At 51.1% G+C, this 15,790-nt stretch overlaps 1 protein-coding gene across 12 annotated transcripts in view; it reads left to right on the top strand.

Annotated features, from left to right (window-relative positions):
• HYDIN (HYDIN axonemal central pair apparatus protein) overlaps positions 1 to 15,790 on the top strand; it is a 129,432-nt gene that overhangs the window by 55,776 nt on the left and 57,866 nt on the right. For all 12 annotated transcript variants that reach the window (XR_010834391.1, XR_010834390.1, XM_067004278.1 and 9 more), the window contains exons 16-20: positions 704 to 839; positions 1,274 to 1,438; positions 4,159 to 4,311; positions 11,970 to 12,208; positions 14,027 to 14,282. Coding sequence is in view for 10 of the 12 variants with exons in the window: in XM_067004278.1 (XP_066860379.1) it covers positions 704 to 839; positions 1,274 to 1,438; positions 4,159 to 4,311; positions 11,970 to 12,208; positions 14,027 to 14,282 (949 nt within the window). In the remaining 2 variants the exon portion in view is untranslated. The remainder of the gene's footprint in view (positions 1 to 703; positions 840 to 1,273; positions 1,439 to 4,158; positions 4,312 to 11,969; positions 12,209 to 14,026; positions 14,283 to 15,790) is intronic.

A 15,790-nucleotide genomic window follows, 5' to 3' on the forward strand; every position in this document is an offset into this window, starting at 1 on the left:
TAAATCAGCTGTGAGAACAGCAGGGCTTTGAGAGTGTCACAGGTCAAAAAGAACGTGTGTTCAATGAACAGGCAGGGCCTGAGTGCTTTCCTAGAGGGAATGGTAATTACAGTCACGATTCGCCTGGTTTCTGGTGCTTGGGGTACAATAAGTTTCCAAAGAGCCACCTTGCTTCTGCCTGCGAGGGAAGGGTGGCCTTGTGCTGGGCGGTGACCCAAAGGCTCTGTTCTTCCCATTTGGCACTCAGCGAGCTGCCTGCCGAGCTGGTGCTCAGTTCAGCTGATGAAGGCACAGGCAGAGGGGAAAGGGACTCCTGGTGCAGCTGGTGAGAGGAGAATGGGGGCAAGATGGGGAAGGAAGGGAGAAGTCGTCCTTGGTGCGAAGCATGAGTGCAGTTTTCTTCACTTTCCTCTGGCTCTGCTGACCATTAATTAATGTTTGAAGCCCAAAGTTGATCTTGTTGCAGCCAGACTCAATCCCGCTGTGCTGCAGTAGGTGTCAGCTGAATTACAAGAGGGGTGTGGTTAACTCTGTCCATCTAATTACCTGAAAGTGCCTGACAGACAGAATGATGTTATCTTCGTAAGCCTTTTAGGACGACATCTACAGCAACAGCCAGCTGAATGCTGCAGTATTGGAGCAGCAGTTTTAACCACAGGTCCTGGTACAAATTCCACCTTCTCTTGGTCATCTCTTTGCCCAGGTGCGTTGTTCCTCCTCTGCGAGTGCTCAACCCCGTGGTGAAGTTCGGGCGGTGCTTTCTGAAGCACCCCTACCAGCAGGTCCTCACCCTTGTGAACGACGGCGATGTTCCTGGCTGCTACGGGCTCCTCCCGCAGGTCCGGCCTCACGTCCTCCTCCTCGTGACCTTATCCAGGGGGTTGCTCAGAGTAGGAACCTATCTGGGGATAATGGACAGCAAGATGTATCCAGATCCTTTTTTTTTTTTTTTTTCTAAGCAACGCGTATGCTAGGGTTTAGGAAGAAATTCTGGTCTTTGGGGTGCTTTTGCGCAGGAGGATTTAGGGAGTCACAAAGCCCTGCTTGCAAGGGATGCAGCAGCTGGGTGCCTTCAGCAGGAGCTGTTTCCCCACACCTGGTGCTGGACCCCTCGGGATGCTAAGCACATACACATCCCGCATCTGGTTTTGTGCCTTTTAGTTTTCTCCTAGGGGGTTGTCAGCTCCTTGACATTTACCACAATGACAATTTACGTGGTTTCAGCTTCTCTCCAAGGTCGTTCTGAAGTTGTGTTCATCTATGTCCGCCGCAGGAGCACAAGGAGGGCGCTGCTGTGTGGTACTCCAGCCCCACGCCCTGTGGGATCATCCAGCCCCGCAGCTCGGTGCAGGTCCCGGTGGTGCTGGCAGCCCAGGTGACGGGGGAGCAGTGCGCGGATGCTGAGGTGGCGGTGTTTGGGAGAGAAGGAGCCCCGCTGGTGAGTCCCAGCGTCCCTTCTGTCCGCGCGGCTCATCCTGCTGGGGTGCCATGTGTGTGCGGGATTCCTAATTCTGGGGATTCTTCCTGGGCAAACAAGAGCTGGAGTGATGATGATTGGGGTGGCAGGAATCCAGATGTCCATGTTCAGGATGTCTCTTGGCGCTTAGATCGGTACGGCAGCCTGGGAAGCCAGGCTGGGTAGGGGAGAACGTGGGCAGGGGTTGGATCCTGCCATATGCTGAGAGTTGTTTGCTTTTTCTGGAAGCAAAAGAGGTGCCAGGAACTCCACATCGCACCCACCCATGACTGGTAACTGGCCCAGTCCCACAGCAGGGCAGTCCCTGGTCAGTCCCTGGTCTCTCTCTGCTGTCAGAGGAATGCCAACTGCTGCCTCACCGGGAGGTTCGCCGCGGAGCAGCCCTGGCCCCGCTACAGCAAAGGGCATTCAAGAAACCAGGCTGGAGTGCAGTTCTGAGCAAAGCTGGGCTTAAGCTTCTCAGAAAAATACGTTGGAGAAGTACCCATCATACTTCTTTGCCAAAGCCCCAGCCAGAGAGACACAAGTGTCTGCACAGCTTGCATCTGCAGCACAGAGACCTTTTTCTACCAAGCTTGGAAATGGATGAGGCAAAGCATTCCTGGGCTAACACCTTCAAAAATACATTGTCCGTAGTCATACATACACAGCAACAGCAACAATGACAGCAAAACGTAGGCAAGAAAATCTTATGTAGTGTCCTGGCTTCATCTAGAACAAATTAAGTTAATTAAACTTTAATTGAAAGTGATTTTAACTTTTCAGTAGCTCTGCTAAAATGTCTTGTCATCCCTCTGAGCATGAAGTAGGATGTCAGAGAATTGCTGGGAACCTTAAGCTTTCTGTAACAGAAAGGGAGGTTGACATTTTGAAAGCAGTCCGAGGGATTTGGGCTTTCATTAAAATGAATGGAAGCGATGCTGCTAAATCCCCCGTACGCCGCTGAGCATCTCAGCCCAGGGCTTCGTGGGGCTGAACGCAAACCAGGCAGCGGGAGGGCCGGGCAGGTGAATTTTGCAACAAAGCTGAAGTTTGGCAAAACAGTTGCTGATAAATATAAGGCTCAGTTCCCTTTAAAGGTGAGGGTTTCTCCTCGCCGGAATAACCCAGTGGTTTAGCTGTTTGTTTGTTTTTTAACTACCTGCATTAGTGGCATTTTCTTATCATATCATTCAAATCTGACCCAAGTGGAGTTGCCGCTGTGCATTCCAATAAAACCAAACAGGAGCTTGCGTCTGCCTTGGGACCAGCACCAGAAGGCAAACCTAACTTCTATCAAGGTTTTAGGGGAAACCTCCTGCAGATCCTTCACCGACACCATGCAGTGTCTCCGTAGGGCTGCTGCCTGGTGTTTTGTTTGGGATTGCGCATCTGCCTGACACCTGGGACCTTGCCTCCAACGCTGCTGAAAGGGGATTTTCTTGCCTCTTCCAATAAATCCGTAGATGAAGCTTTTTTTTTTTTTTTACCCTTTATTGGTGAGGACATATGATAGTACACACTAATGAAGACAAGCAGGTTTCCAGGTGGCCTGGGCACCCTCCAGCTGTTGTTCTGCTCGTCTCCAAAGGGTTGTGCCCTGCCTTTGCTGCTCCCGCACTGCGGTCAGCTGGAGGCACGGCTCTTCCCTGTGCCTCCTGCTTCCCGGGAGCTGTGGGCAGCATCGCCCAGAGCGCAGCGCTCTGCTCTCCGGGGGGGTGAAAGCCCCATCATATCCTACGAGTTCAGCTCCTTATTTCTGGGGAATCAGCCTCAGCGCTTGATTTTGGCTCGTACTTGCATGCAGCAGCGTCTTGTCAAGAGAAGAGCGCTTGCGGATGCTGCTCCTTCTGGCAGAGTTGGAGGAGTGATTCTGGCAGCTGCCAATGCTATTTCCTGCTGTCAGACATCAGTACGGGTCATACATAATGGAAAAAGGGTTTTGTGGTCAAATCCAACTCTGTGCCCTCCAGTGGATCGCACAGCATCTTGTCAGGGTTGGAGCGGGGCGCATTCAGGTCTCGTTGGGGTGTTTGGGCCTGGTGAACACCAGCAGGGCTGGATAAATTCTCATGGTTTTAATGATGCAAGGAGGGGATTTAGTAAAGGGGTCTGCATTTCTCCCCTGATGGTCTGCACTGCTTCTGCAACAAAACTTTGGGGTCACAGACTGGTAAAGGAGAAAAACACTGAATGATGTAATTAATAGTTGACTGTTATTCTTACAGTGTTGGTTGCCTTCGAGTTGTGTTTTTGTGTATTCCTAACTTTGAAGAGCCTGCTTTGCTTCTGATGTGTGCTGGTTTTCACAGGCGTAGCTCTGACTTTCATGGAGCTCCTATCCAAGCCACAGCAGGAGTCAGCAAGGGTGGTTTGGGGCAAAATTGAGCAATAAAAGGGGTGTGAATGAGTGCAGGGCAGCAGAAGGAAAGGCAGCAGTGAGCAGGAGGTGTGGGTGCAAGCATGAAAAAAGCAAGCAAGGGAAGCTGGGTTTCTGCACCCCCGATGAAGGGAGCTTGTGTCTTTCAGGTGGGATCACCCCATATCCCACACTTGCTACAGGTCTTTTGTATCGGTGTTACAATGCTAAAAGCTTCAATCAGCCATAATTATCCCTCAGTCTAGGTGTATCCGGAGCGCTGTCTAATCTTTTTAACCTTTCCCTGTTTTTTGGGGTCTTTTCTACATGCCTCCTGGAGCAGAAAATCCATTTAGTGAGCACCGGAGAAGGCCCAGTAGTCTACGTGCATCCGAGTAAGATAAATTTTGGCAATATCCAAGTTCTGCAAGATGCTACCCGAATTCTCAACCTCTCCAATCAGGCGGTCATCCCTGCATCGTTCTGGGCAGAGATGGTAAGTGCTTTGTGAGGCTGTTTTCCAGCAAAATGCGACTGGTCCGTAGCAGCTTGGGACTTGGTGTTATACACATTTCCATGTCATCATCTCAAAGAGAAAGGAAAATATTCCGTGATCATATAGCAAGAGGGCTTCTGGCTCTGTGTGGTTTTAGCTGGGGACTTCCTGGGAAAGTGGAGGATTTGCATAGATATGAGCAGACGTGAGCCCGGATCATTTCCACAAATTCTGTTTATTGTGTGAAAAAGCATGGGCTAAGCCTCCTGGGATGTGTGAGGGGCTTAATTTCCCTCTTGGGGCTTTTCCAGCTGCCTCACTCCAGTTTCTGTGCCCAGGTGGATGAATGTAAAGTGGGGAATTCCCAGGGCATTTTGTCTGGATCCACAATGAAAATTTGTTTTCCATTGCAAACAGCCAAACACCCTTGGATGGGTGGTGCTTATTTATAAATGATAGGGGTTTTTTTTTGCTCTTTTTTTTTTTTTACATGATGTAATGTTATTGCTTGTACCTGTGGCTGCTGTCCCAGTGCAATGCCTGCCTTCCCTCCCTGGGCAAGCCAGTGGGGCTTGCAGGGAATTTCTGCCTCCCAGTGCCCTTATTTATGGCACCGGATGGTAAATCCCCTCAATCTGCAAGCATTGTGGCTAACTGATAAATAGAACAATAACGCAGGTCAGGCTGGTGGTTGGCCCTGATGATCTTGAAGGTCTTTTCCAATCTCAGTGACTCTGATAAATGAAGGTGGTGCAGGGGTGGTCTCCCCTTGTGGTGAAGACGGGGGCTCTGGTGCAGTGGGGCCCCCAGGGACCTGCTCCATCCCTTTAGAGCAGGTGTGCGAGGTGTACTCGAGCCTCTCTTGCCCTCAGCAGCTGCCTTGGTGCTGTTTTGCTGCCTCCATTGGAGTTTTGCCCTTTGGTGCTGCTCCTAATGGGAAGAAGAGAGGACTGAATGGTTGGGGAGCTAAAATTGGAGATGCGCTGAGGTGCCGGGGTGCTCTGTGTGTGTTTGTCTGAGAGCAGAGTGGGCTGCGGCTGTGCCCTGGCTGGTGGGTGACTGGAGCATCCATCATTCCCTAGAAGTCTTGTGTTCCCCGAGATGCCAAAGCTGCTGCGTGGATTTCCTGCTCAGAGACTGCAGCAGGACAGAGCTGTCATTTCCCTGCCTCCCATCCGATGGCTAATCTTGAAGCCGCGGCTCATAGATCACAGTCCCCACTTGAAAGAAAGAGCTATCGATTGAAATTTTCACAGCAGCAATGTTACAGCACACAAACAGGCACCTCAACAAACTGAATGAGATTAAATTAAGCGGCAGCAACAGAGAAGGCATCAGGCAAGTGTCTTGTTGCAGATAGTCTGACTGTGATGTACGGGATTTCTGGGTGTACCCCTGGTGCATGGGGTACCTTCCCTGCACCTATCTCCACTTCCCTCTGCTGGATGCTGGGGGCAGCCCTGAGCATCTCTGGCACTGGTGCGTGTCTGTCCTGAAACCACCGCTGATGTCCTGGCGGAACCAGGCGGCCTTCACGAGCCCTGTCCCTGCTTTGGGGTCAGCCTTCAGACAGCTTGCTCCGGGAGGTCAGGGCTCCTGCTGCCAGGCGCTGAGAGCTTTGCAACCTCCCTGTGCAGAGACGCTGGGTTCCTGCATGAGCAGAGATGTTGGCACCGTCCCTGCGCTTTGGGACATTGCAGACATGGCCTGGCCTGCTGAAGAGACCCCTCTGGGGGAGGATTTGCCTTTAGCTTCGGTAAATGACAGGACAAGAAGGAGCTTTTTGAGCTTAGCTGGGGGCTGGTGTGACCTGCAGAAAGAGGTGGCTGCTTTTCTTCGCTGCTGCTGTCATCTTTTCTCATTTCCTTAAGCATGGTGTGATTTTTGCTATATCGACAAGCACAAAGCAGTCGTATCGATTGATGGGAGTGCACACTCTCCCCGCAGAAAGGCAGGGATGTGGCAGGAAAAAGCATTCATCTTAGATCACTTCCTACTTGTTCTTCATCTGTCGCTCTGCCTTCCTGAGGGATTATTGTTCCATCGTCAGCGAAGGCACCTCCTGGCATCACAGAAGGTGGCTGCACGTCACGTCTGGGTGATCAGAAAGGAAAAGACAGGCTTGGTGTGAAATCTTTGTTAATCAGTGGCTGCTTTCTTCTCCTGCTAGGACCACCGTGCTGGTTTTGAGATGTGCTACCAGAGGGTGGGGAATGGGGGTCTCCTGGTGCCTTGTAATTAGGGAGGAGGGAGAAAACCCTTCTTGGGATTTCCCCCGGTACTGGTGGTACTCTGCTTCCTGGTTTGGACCCCAGTTTGGGGTCCTTACCCTTAGTTCACAGTCTTGCACTGGAGATGCTGGAGGTTGCTGTGCCTCAGGGTGCCCCAGGCCCTGCCCCTGCCACCACTGTTAATGCCACTCCAGCCACACTCAGGCCTCGTCGTGCTTTGGGGCTGTCTGATAAGCAGGTCAGGAGCATCCTCTGAAGGAGACGCTGGTGAGCAGGTCCCCTCCCGTGCTCCTGGAGACAAGCCGCCACGGGATTCAGCTGCAGCTGATGCCGTAGCTACAGCAAAGGTGCTCTGTTCTGTCTCCTCCCTGGTGTTCACTGGGGCAAAATCGCTGCTTTGAAACGTGTGAAGGTCCTGGTCAAACTCGGTGTAAGCAAGGAGAACGCGCAGTTCCCATTCACACACTTGCTTCTCTCCTCATTAGTGCAGGATTTGTTTCATTTACGAATTTCTCGCCTAGTATCTCAAGCTTTTGCTGCAATTCCCTGTAATAAAGAAACAGCCATATGGAGAGACAGCACAACGCGGAGATAAAAGTACAAACAGCACTGATAAACGGCTGCTGCTTCGGCGCTTCTGTCGCTGCTTCTGGCTGGCAGGGACTTTGTAGTGCGGGCTGCAGGGCGGGAGGTCTTCGGGGAGCGTCAGCATCGCCCACAGCTCCCTCCAACTGCTCCTGCTGCAGTCGGAGCAGACTTGAGTTGGCAAGAGGGTTGCTTTTAAATGTACTGTAAATTGGATTTTTTTTGTTTGTTTTTCCCCAAGCATCTGCATAATTATCTGTCCCGTCAGTGTTTGCTCACAGCAAGGCACACGCAGACAGAGCCGTGCCCTTCAGATGTGAGCAGGCAGAGATAGCTGCGATGCTATTTGGAAATGAGTGTTTAAATAACTTCCTAGGGCATGGGCAGCACTGGCTGAGTGGCCTCTTCCAAGGTGAGCAGAGGTTTTAAAGACGAGATGCATAGGTTTAACTCTTTCCAGAGCTGTCCCACCAGAGCCTCGTGCTCTGAAAGCTCACCTTTAGACACAAACCTTTGGTCTGGATTTTAAAGGCAGCATTTTGCTAGTACAGTGCTACCAGCTCCTACCTGGGCTGGGATCTGGTCTTGCTGAAGCAGAAGGAACGAATTCCTTGCAGCAGACCATGCTGGAAACACAGCATCGGTCACGGACGTGGGTTATGGCCAGGATCTTCCAGCCTCATGCTGGCCATTGGTGGCACCAAAGCCTTCTGCGTCCTTCCCAGGCATGGGTTGTGCAGGATTAGGCTCCGGGCATGCAGCTTCTAGAAAGCAGAGCAGAGGTTTGGAGGAGACTTTAGGAAAGGTACCTAAAACCTGGTCCCAGGGAGGAGTTCTTATTGCATCAGTCTCTGACATGAATTCATGCCCTTTCAAAATTGCTGTATTTCAGTAAACAAATAAATTGTTATTCTGCTCATCTAGGGAAACTGAACTCGCAGTATTCTGCTGCACTCGTTGGCCAACCAAATTAAAGAGTAGAAGAAGTCTTCAGGGCAATTTTGCTCCTAGAAGCAAGAGTGACTCAGCCGTGTGCTTTTCCCAAAGGAAGGCAGAAAGGGCTTGGTTATTAAATGTTCCGCTTGGCAGCAACCAGCCGAGCTGTGTCTGTGTCCTGGCTGGCGAACCCCATTGCTCGGAGCGCTGCTGGGGAGAGCTACGGGCAGGGGACACAGATGGTGACGAGCTTCGTTAGCTCGCTCAGCAGTCTGCGATGAGCTGGACCGAGCACGACAAATTAGACTCCATTGTCAGTGGCAGCAAGTTCCACACATCAGTTTGGAATTATTATTATTATTTTTCCCGGCACTAGAGGCTCTGCCTTTTTGTGGCCAGAGTGTGGGCTCTGCTGCAAGCCCAGCTCACCTCTTGGTGCGAAGCCAAGCACGGCCAAGGCAGACACAAGGGACCAGGACCTGGGTGACCTAACAGGGACACAGCCTGTGCTTCTCATCTCTTCTGGGAATTCTTCTCCCATTGCTTTCTCCCAGTCCCCTCCTTCCAGCAAGCAAAGCGCGCTGCCGCAGCACAGCCGTACGGAGCTGTGGCACTGGAAGTGCTCTCTGATCTGAGGCGGCATGGTGGTTTCTTCCACCTTCTTTTTTCCTTGGTGTTCTTGAGAAGATCCTTTTGAGCCAGCAGTAGCTGTTGTGCAGCATCGTTTCTGGCTACCTTACCTATTACCTACTCAACCCTGAGTTCCCAGAGATGCTGTTTTGGTGTTTCTCTTTATATGCCTGTAGCCGGAAGACAAAATTGATGTTTTCTTGACTGTTCCCCTGCCTGGCTGAGATCCCAGATAAAACACCAGCCGTGTCCCTGCTCAGTTGGCTGGCCCTAAAATAAAATAGATTAAAAAAAAAGCTTGGTGAATGGGATGCTCCTGCAGGACTGTCCTGGAGCTGCCCATCTGCTCATGGCACTCGTGGTTCTTTAGCAGGAACTTTTATCTCCCAGACTCAGATTCTCAATTCTGCCTCTGGGATAAGGTCCTAAGGTGTCCCTGGGACTCCTAAACCACCTGGGGCAAAGCTCTGTGTGCAGCTGATGTGGGATGGGGTTTTTCCCCTTCACGTGCGGCCTCTGCGAGGGGTGGTGGGTCAGCCTGGCAGGCTGGGAACACTCTACAACCAATTTTGGCAGCTCTTACTCGCGATGGAAATCTGTCCTGCAAGAAGGCAATGATCCCAGCGTTCAACTTCTTGATTAAACGATTGATCCCAACCCTTGCCTAGCACTCAGGGACTCTGCTGTCTGATAATGCAAGCTCCTACAGGGACAAAAATAGCCACCACCTTTGTCTATTCAGTGCCTTACAGCAATTGCATCATTTTCCAGAGCACTCAGGGATAAGCAAGAACCAGGAATGCTATCAGAAGTCAGGTCTTAGTCTCCAGAGTGGCATTTGTTTTTTATAGTTGGACTACGTGGCACCAATCGCACCAAGCTCCAAGAGATTTCTGGTCTCGGGGACAGCCCCGACCAGCGTGGGCAGGGGCTGCCCCAAAAACCTGCATGAGGCTGGCCGACCCGAGCCTTTTGGTCCTGGCAGGCTCCTGGCCAGCGATGCTCTGTGCTGCCTCTCGGACCCACGCCAAGCGTAACCGAGGGAATGGAGACACCACGAATCCTCCTGCGGAGTCAGCTGCTGGGCTGCCAGGGCACGGTGGGTCTGCGCCGGGTCACCCTGGGAAATTCCGAGTCTGGCTCCCTCCAGACGGCCTATCATTATTCCTCAGTGATAGTTTCTTGGGCCCAATTTACTGCCCGGCTGGTTGCCAAGCTTTGATGAATTAGCTTTGTCAGATAGCAGACTTGCAGATTCACCTCTGGAGCAGAGCTATCAGGTCTCCTTTTCAAGCGAGCTACCCTATGTCAGCATGAATCAGAGGAAAAGCTGTACATTAATGTCAAGGAAAAGCTAACACCCACTGGCGTGCTCCGAACGTGTTCTCTGGCTGATTGCAGTGTGGTGGATCCCTCCAAGGCTAGTGACCTAGGACAAAAGGAGAGGGTTGGGGGGATCCAACCCGTGCGAGGTCCATCTTCTCTTGTCCGCTGGCCTGGGCTGTGTGTTACCACTGGCTGGGATAAGGAGCCTCTGAGATGCAAATGAATTCAAGGCTGAGTTTTTGGTGGGGTTTCAGGAGGCCTGGTAATGGTAGTGTCTCTGGGCAAGCAGGCTGAGCTCTGTGGACAGGTTTTACTATGTTTGTCATCTTCCAAGCTAGCTAACCACCCTGCAGCAGACTGGTTTTCCAGCACTGCTTCTCTGCATCCAAGGCCAAGGAAACCTCAGTGGGTATATAAGAGTTATTCCCCAATGGAGCAGCAGGTCCCAGACCTCATAGAATAAATTGTGGATAATAACGAAAGGGAAAGAGCAGGAGTACAAATAAATAAATAGTGTTGGGTAGCTGCTTGCCCTGCCCTCCATGGAGAAGCAGGGCCTCAGTGACTGTGCTGATGACCTTCCTCTGTGCCATTCTCATCTCTTTTTTTTTCCTTTTTTTTTTTTTTTTTTAAGACTTTCTCTTGCAGCTCCAGATAACAAATTAAATGGAGCTGAGTTCATTAAATTTGCCAGTGCCTGGAATAACTCACTGCCTTCGGCACGCTCCACCCTGGGCCCTCCGGGGCAGACCCGACCTGCTCTCCATGCAGGGTGCATCGTAGCTGGGGCACCCGCAGACCCTGCTGGGACCCTGGGTGCCCAGCAAGTTATTGCTTCCATGGCCTCCAACTAGTCTTACCCTCATCATTAGCAAAGGTCTTCTGGGGCTATTTAAAATGTTTTCTGTGACTTTGAAGCACTGCTTGGTTTTCTGATGCTATTCTCTTGCTAGAGCTCAGTGCCACCAGCCTGATGAAACTCAGACTAATTTCACTTGGATTGTCAAGCCTACAAGCACATCCTTGCTTTTCAAAAAATTTTAAAATTAAAAATACAAAAAAATACAAAAATACAAAAATATAAAAATAAAAAACCTCTTCTCTTACACAATGCTGCAATGTTTTGGGTGAGCAGTTAGTGCCAGTCATCCCAAACATGGCACCAAACTGCAGGATGTGTACCATTAACACCACGATGTCCGCTTCGAAGCAGCATGTGCACGTCCGAGAACATTTGATGGTTTTAGTTGGGCTGAGGTCCAGCACCCCTACTGCCCCATCAGCAGAGGAAGGTCCATGAGAAGCCAGAGGAGGTGAATGCTTGGGAAGCCCTGGCTATGCCCACAAGGCACATGTTTGCAAATTGCTTTCCACTTATTTCTTAATTGTCTTACTACAGATGGTTACAGCTGAGTTTTTGTCACCAGGGCACCTTGCTGCAGCTGACAGTCAGTGGGATATGGGTGCTTCAGTCCTTCAGGTGCTGTTGAGAGACATTGCCCAGATCTTAGGAAAGAAGGCTTTGGTGTCGGGGCTTTGCTCAGCAGGTTTTATGGAGTTATTCTTTGGGCTCCCAGCTGTCAGGGGATTGGGGCAATTCTAGCTTCCCCTGTCCTCGGGTCTCTGTGGAAACTCAGCCACCAGTGCCATGAAGCTGGGAGAAATAAAGTAGCTTCCCTGGGTGTGCTCTCCAAAAGAGACTGGAGGGGGAAGAAAATGAAAATCCCTTGGGTTGGGCAAAATTGGGTCAGTGAAGTGAGTCTGCTACCGGACAGGTAAAGTACAGGTTGCATAAGCTCCTGCATACTTGCTGTTTCCAGACCCTATAGTTCAGATTTAGTGAAATTGAGCCTCATGCTTTTTACCCTTGTGTTTTTTGGTCCTCCCTCTGCCTGCACTCCACAAGGCTCCACGGCTTCTACCATAATTTGGCACTTGTTTCTCTCGCAGGCTGGCGAGGGCTCGCGCTGGAGGATCGAACCCAGCCGAGGCGTGATCCCTGCTGGGACCGAGGTGTCCGTGACCGTCATCGCCAACCTGGACGACACCGAGAAATTCAAGGACGAGGTGAAGCTCTGCATAAAGAACAGCAACACCTACGTGATCCCTGTCCAGGCGGTGGGCACTGGCACCACCATCGTCACCGACAAACCTTTCGCTCCGGCGCTTACCCTGGGGCCGCACTTCAGGTAGGGACTGGGCAGGGCCGGGCCTTCAGGCTGAGCCTCCCGCCCTGCTTGGGGCCCGGCTGCCATTTTGTTGCCATAGGAGGTGCAGGAATCCCTGTGGAAACACTTTACGGCCATTTGAAGGGCATTAAGCACTCACTATCAAAAGCCACTGCCGTGAAACCAGTTGCTATATTGTCAGTGAATTGCCCTGAGTTATAACGCATTTATTTCTTCATTTAAGATGTGGAGCAAACCAGCAGGTCCCAGAAGCCTCTGGCTGAAAAATGCCCCATTACCAGTATAAACATGTTTCACTTTGCAATAGTGTTGCTTGCTTTTCCGCTCACTGTGGAGCATCGTTTCACAGCAGCGGAAAACCTGGCGGTAGCTTGTTAGCAGCTCCTTGACGAAATTAATGACGCTGTTTTATTTCCCCTCAGCCCAGGAGCGCTGGAGGAGCAACAGAACTTGTCGTTGCCCTCAATCATCCCCTCAACTCCGTTGTCTCCTCCTGCTTCCCCTCCGGGCTTCTCGTTATTAGATGCACTCATTCCTTGTTTCTCCTGCCTGGTTTTTTTGTTTGTTTGTTTTTGTTGTTGTTGCCTTTTTTGTTGTTTTATTGTTGTTTGTTTTTGTTTGTGATGGTGGTTTTTTTTGCTGTCTCCTCTGTCAAAGCAGCAGCAGCCCAAGGCACAGGCTGGAGGCTGAGTAGAGGCATGTCCCCTGGGCATGGCGGACCCTTTCCTGACTGGCAAGAGAGCAAACGTCCTGTGTCTGGGCAAGATAAATCAGGAGCACTAATGAGGAGGGCTTAGCTCAAAGGAAGGGATCCGTGTCTGACAACAGGGGAGGAAGGCAGGTCTTCCCTAGGTGCTCCTCACCTGCCTTGTGGTGGGCACCTCTTGGGCTGTGGGGCCCAGCAGCTTGCTGAGCTGGGCTTCCCCAGAGCCACCCGGGACTGCTCCAAGTTCTCCTCTCTTGCTGTCCACCAGATAAAATGGCTCATGCAGAGTTCTTGTGCATCAAACACTTCCTAGCAGTCTGTACCAAAGGCAAGTTTGTGCTACACCATCACTTCTGCGTTTGTGTTTAGCTGCTTAGTGCAGACGTGTGTTTTGTAAGCTGCACATTCTGTACCTCTCAAAGATGGTTAGCGTTCCAGGAACCGTTCATTTCCTGGCCACGCTGAGATTTATAGAGGGTAGAATAATTACTCCAGCCTAGCCTGCAGTTACTGTTTTCTCACGTGAAGGAATCAATTTCCATTGAACATTCATTTTGTCTTATATCTAGCTCTAGTTAGTCATCCCCTGATGTCGCTCAGCTACCTCAGCAGCCAGAGCTGGTCTTGCTGCTGTGTTCGTACTGGGGAAACTTCCATTGATCCTGCGTCCCCGCCGCGCGTTTATCTTCCTGAAGCACCGCACCAGCCACGCTGTTCAGGCACAGGATGGTGATGTGCTGTGGGCAGCGAGGGTTGGCTGCTCCCTAAGCACGGAAGCACGTGGGGAAATTATTCCAAGCGTCAAGCACAAAAGGCTGGTGATGCTCTGAGCACAGGGCAGACGGCCAGCTTGCCCCCAGCATCCCCCCAGTGGCCAAGATGTTCCTTGTGAAGCTGTTCCTTGCAAACAGAGCAGCTGCTGGATGCTGATAGACTTGGGGGCAAGCAAGATTTGGCTTCTGCTGTAGCTCTGAGCAAGGTCGGCCTTTTCAGAGGTGGCTTTACTGCTGAAGGTGCAGTTAAGGAAATGGCACCAGGATGCTGGTGTTGGGTGACTGCTGGGAAATCTCAGGGTTTTTTTTTTACACTTTCCACCCTTTCTTCTCTTCCAGCCTGGGTCCCTGCTGTTACCACTTCAAGATAACGAACAAGGGAAGGCGAACCCATCAGCTCTACTGGACGACAGAAGGCTTTGCCCCGTTTCGCCAGCGTGATCATCTTCCTGTTGTTGGTAACTCCAAGGGCAAAAACTCCTCCCAGAGACCCCAGCCCGCATCTCCCGTGTTCAAGCTTCGACCGCTGAGGATGGAGCTGATGCCAGGCAGGACCATGGAGATGACGCTGGAAGGCTTCTCCAGCACTCCAAAGGTGAGGTCGAGCCCTTTCCACCAGGTCACAACCACAGGGTCGTCTTCAGACACTTGCCTGAGAAAATGAGCAATTGCTTTCAAGAACTGTTTTAACATCACAAGTTACCATGGCAGCACCAGTTGATTTCCTTGCTGGCCACCATCAGTTGCTAAGGCTTTTCTTGTTTCTATAGCTACCATAAACCCATCTTGCTGATACCAAAATATGGGCTGAAGAAAGTGCTGCTTCGGTGGGCAGATGACAGGTTATAAGGTGTCACAAGCTGGGACAGAAAGGAAGGGTAGAGAAAGGAGTTAGGCTCTGAGAAATTAGGAATGCAGGCAGAAAGTAAATTAAAAAAATAAAAAAGGTAATATGTCTGGGGAAAGCATCTAAAACACCTGTGGAGGGAGGGAGTGTCTGGGAGCAGCATCATTTTTCCTTTCTACATGTATACAGGCAGAGGGCTTATCTAGCACTGAGTCCTGGAGGAGAAAAATGAACACAGTACATCAGCTCTAATGATCATACAGGGACGTTCTACACGTGGGAAACTGTTCCCAGAGATCATTAGAATTGACAGCTTGGGCTTTTGTCAATATTTCCATACCAGCTAGTCCCAGTGTCCCCAGGGCAGCCAGGTCGAGCAGTGAGGCTATGCACCCTTGGGTCACAGCTCAGAGGGGGATGTTTCAGTGGGATCACTGCAAGTCCCCCCCAGTACCAGCAGTGAAAGGTATTTCAGAGGGTTGCCTCAGTGGCAGGGGGAGGAAGACTGATGGGACTCTCCGGGTATGTCCCTATGAAGTTTGGAGCTCAAGGGTTTTGCTGGGGAGATGGGAAAGGTAACAGAAAAGAAATAGAAAGATCGGGGCATTGGAGAGGATGTCTTGCTTGGAAAGCTGGAAGGGGATCTGTGAGCTTAGCTGGGGCTACATGGGGCTGACACCAAGCCCCTGGGAGGGGGCTGTCGCCTTCCTTGTGCCTGGAGAGCTTGGTGCTCTTCAGGTGGGCCAGGAGCCCAGCCCCCTGTGTTAGGCAGCTCCTCTGGAGGCTGCAGGCTCCAAGGAGGAGTTGGGCAAGGGGGTTGAAAAGGGGGACAAGGGGGAGATCTGAGGAAGTGATACCATGAGAAACCAGGAGAAGTCAGAAAGTAAGAGCATTTGGTTTCGGAAGGGGGCTTCCACCCGAGGCATGAGACATCTCATTCCTGGGGTCATTTCTTTTAAAATCAGATGTGGGAGACAGTGCATTCCTAGGAACATGATCCCCTTTACACCTGAAGGCAGGACAGCTGTTGGGGTTTTTTCCGTGCATCCTTTCCACTAAGCTTCAGAGGGAATGTTTGGTGGCATTGGGCCCTCTTATCCCCTGTTTCCCTTAATACAGTTATTTTTGTAATGACATCCCACAGCTTGTTGTAAGGGTTACGCTTAGCAATGAGGTACATCAAAGTGATGATCATTTGGGGTGTTAATTACCATGACTGCAGACAGCACATGGCCTGCAAGTGCATTTTGTGGATG

This window comes from Anser cygnoides, chromosome 12 (assembly GCF_040182565.1).
Source record: "Anser cygnoides isolate HZ-2024a breed goose chromosome 12, Taihu_goose_T2T_genome, whole genome shotgun sequence".
Lineage (NCBI taxonomy): Eukaryota > Metazoa > Chordata > Aves > Anseriformes > Anatidae > Anser > Anser cygnoides.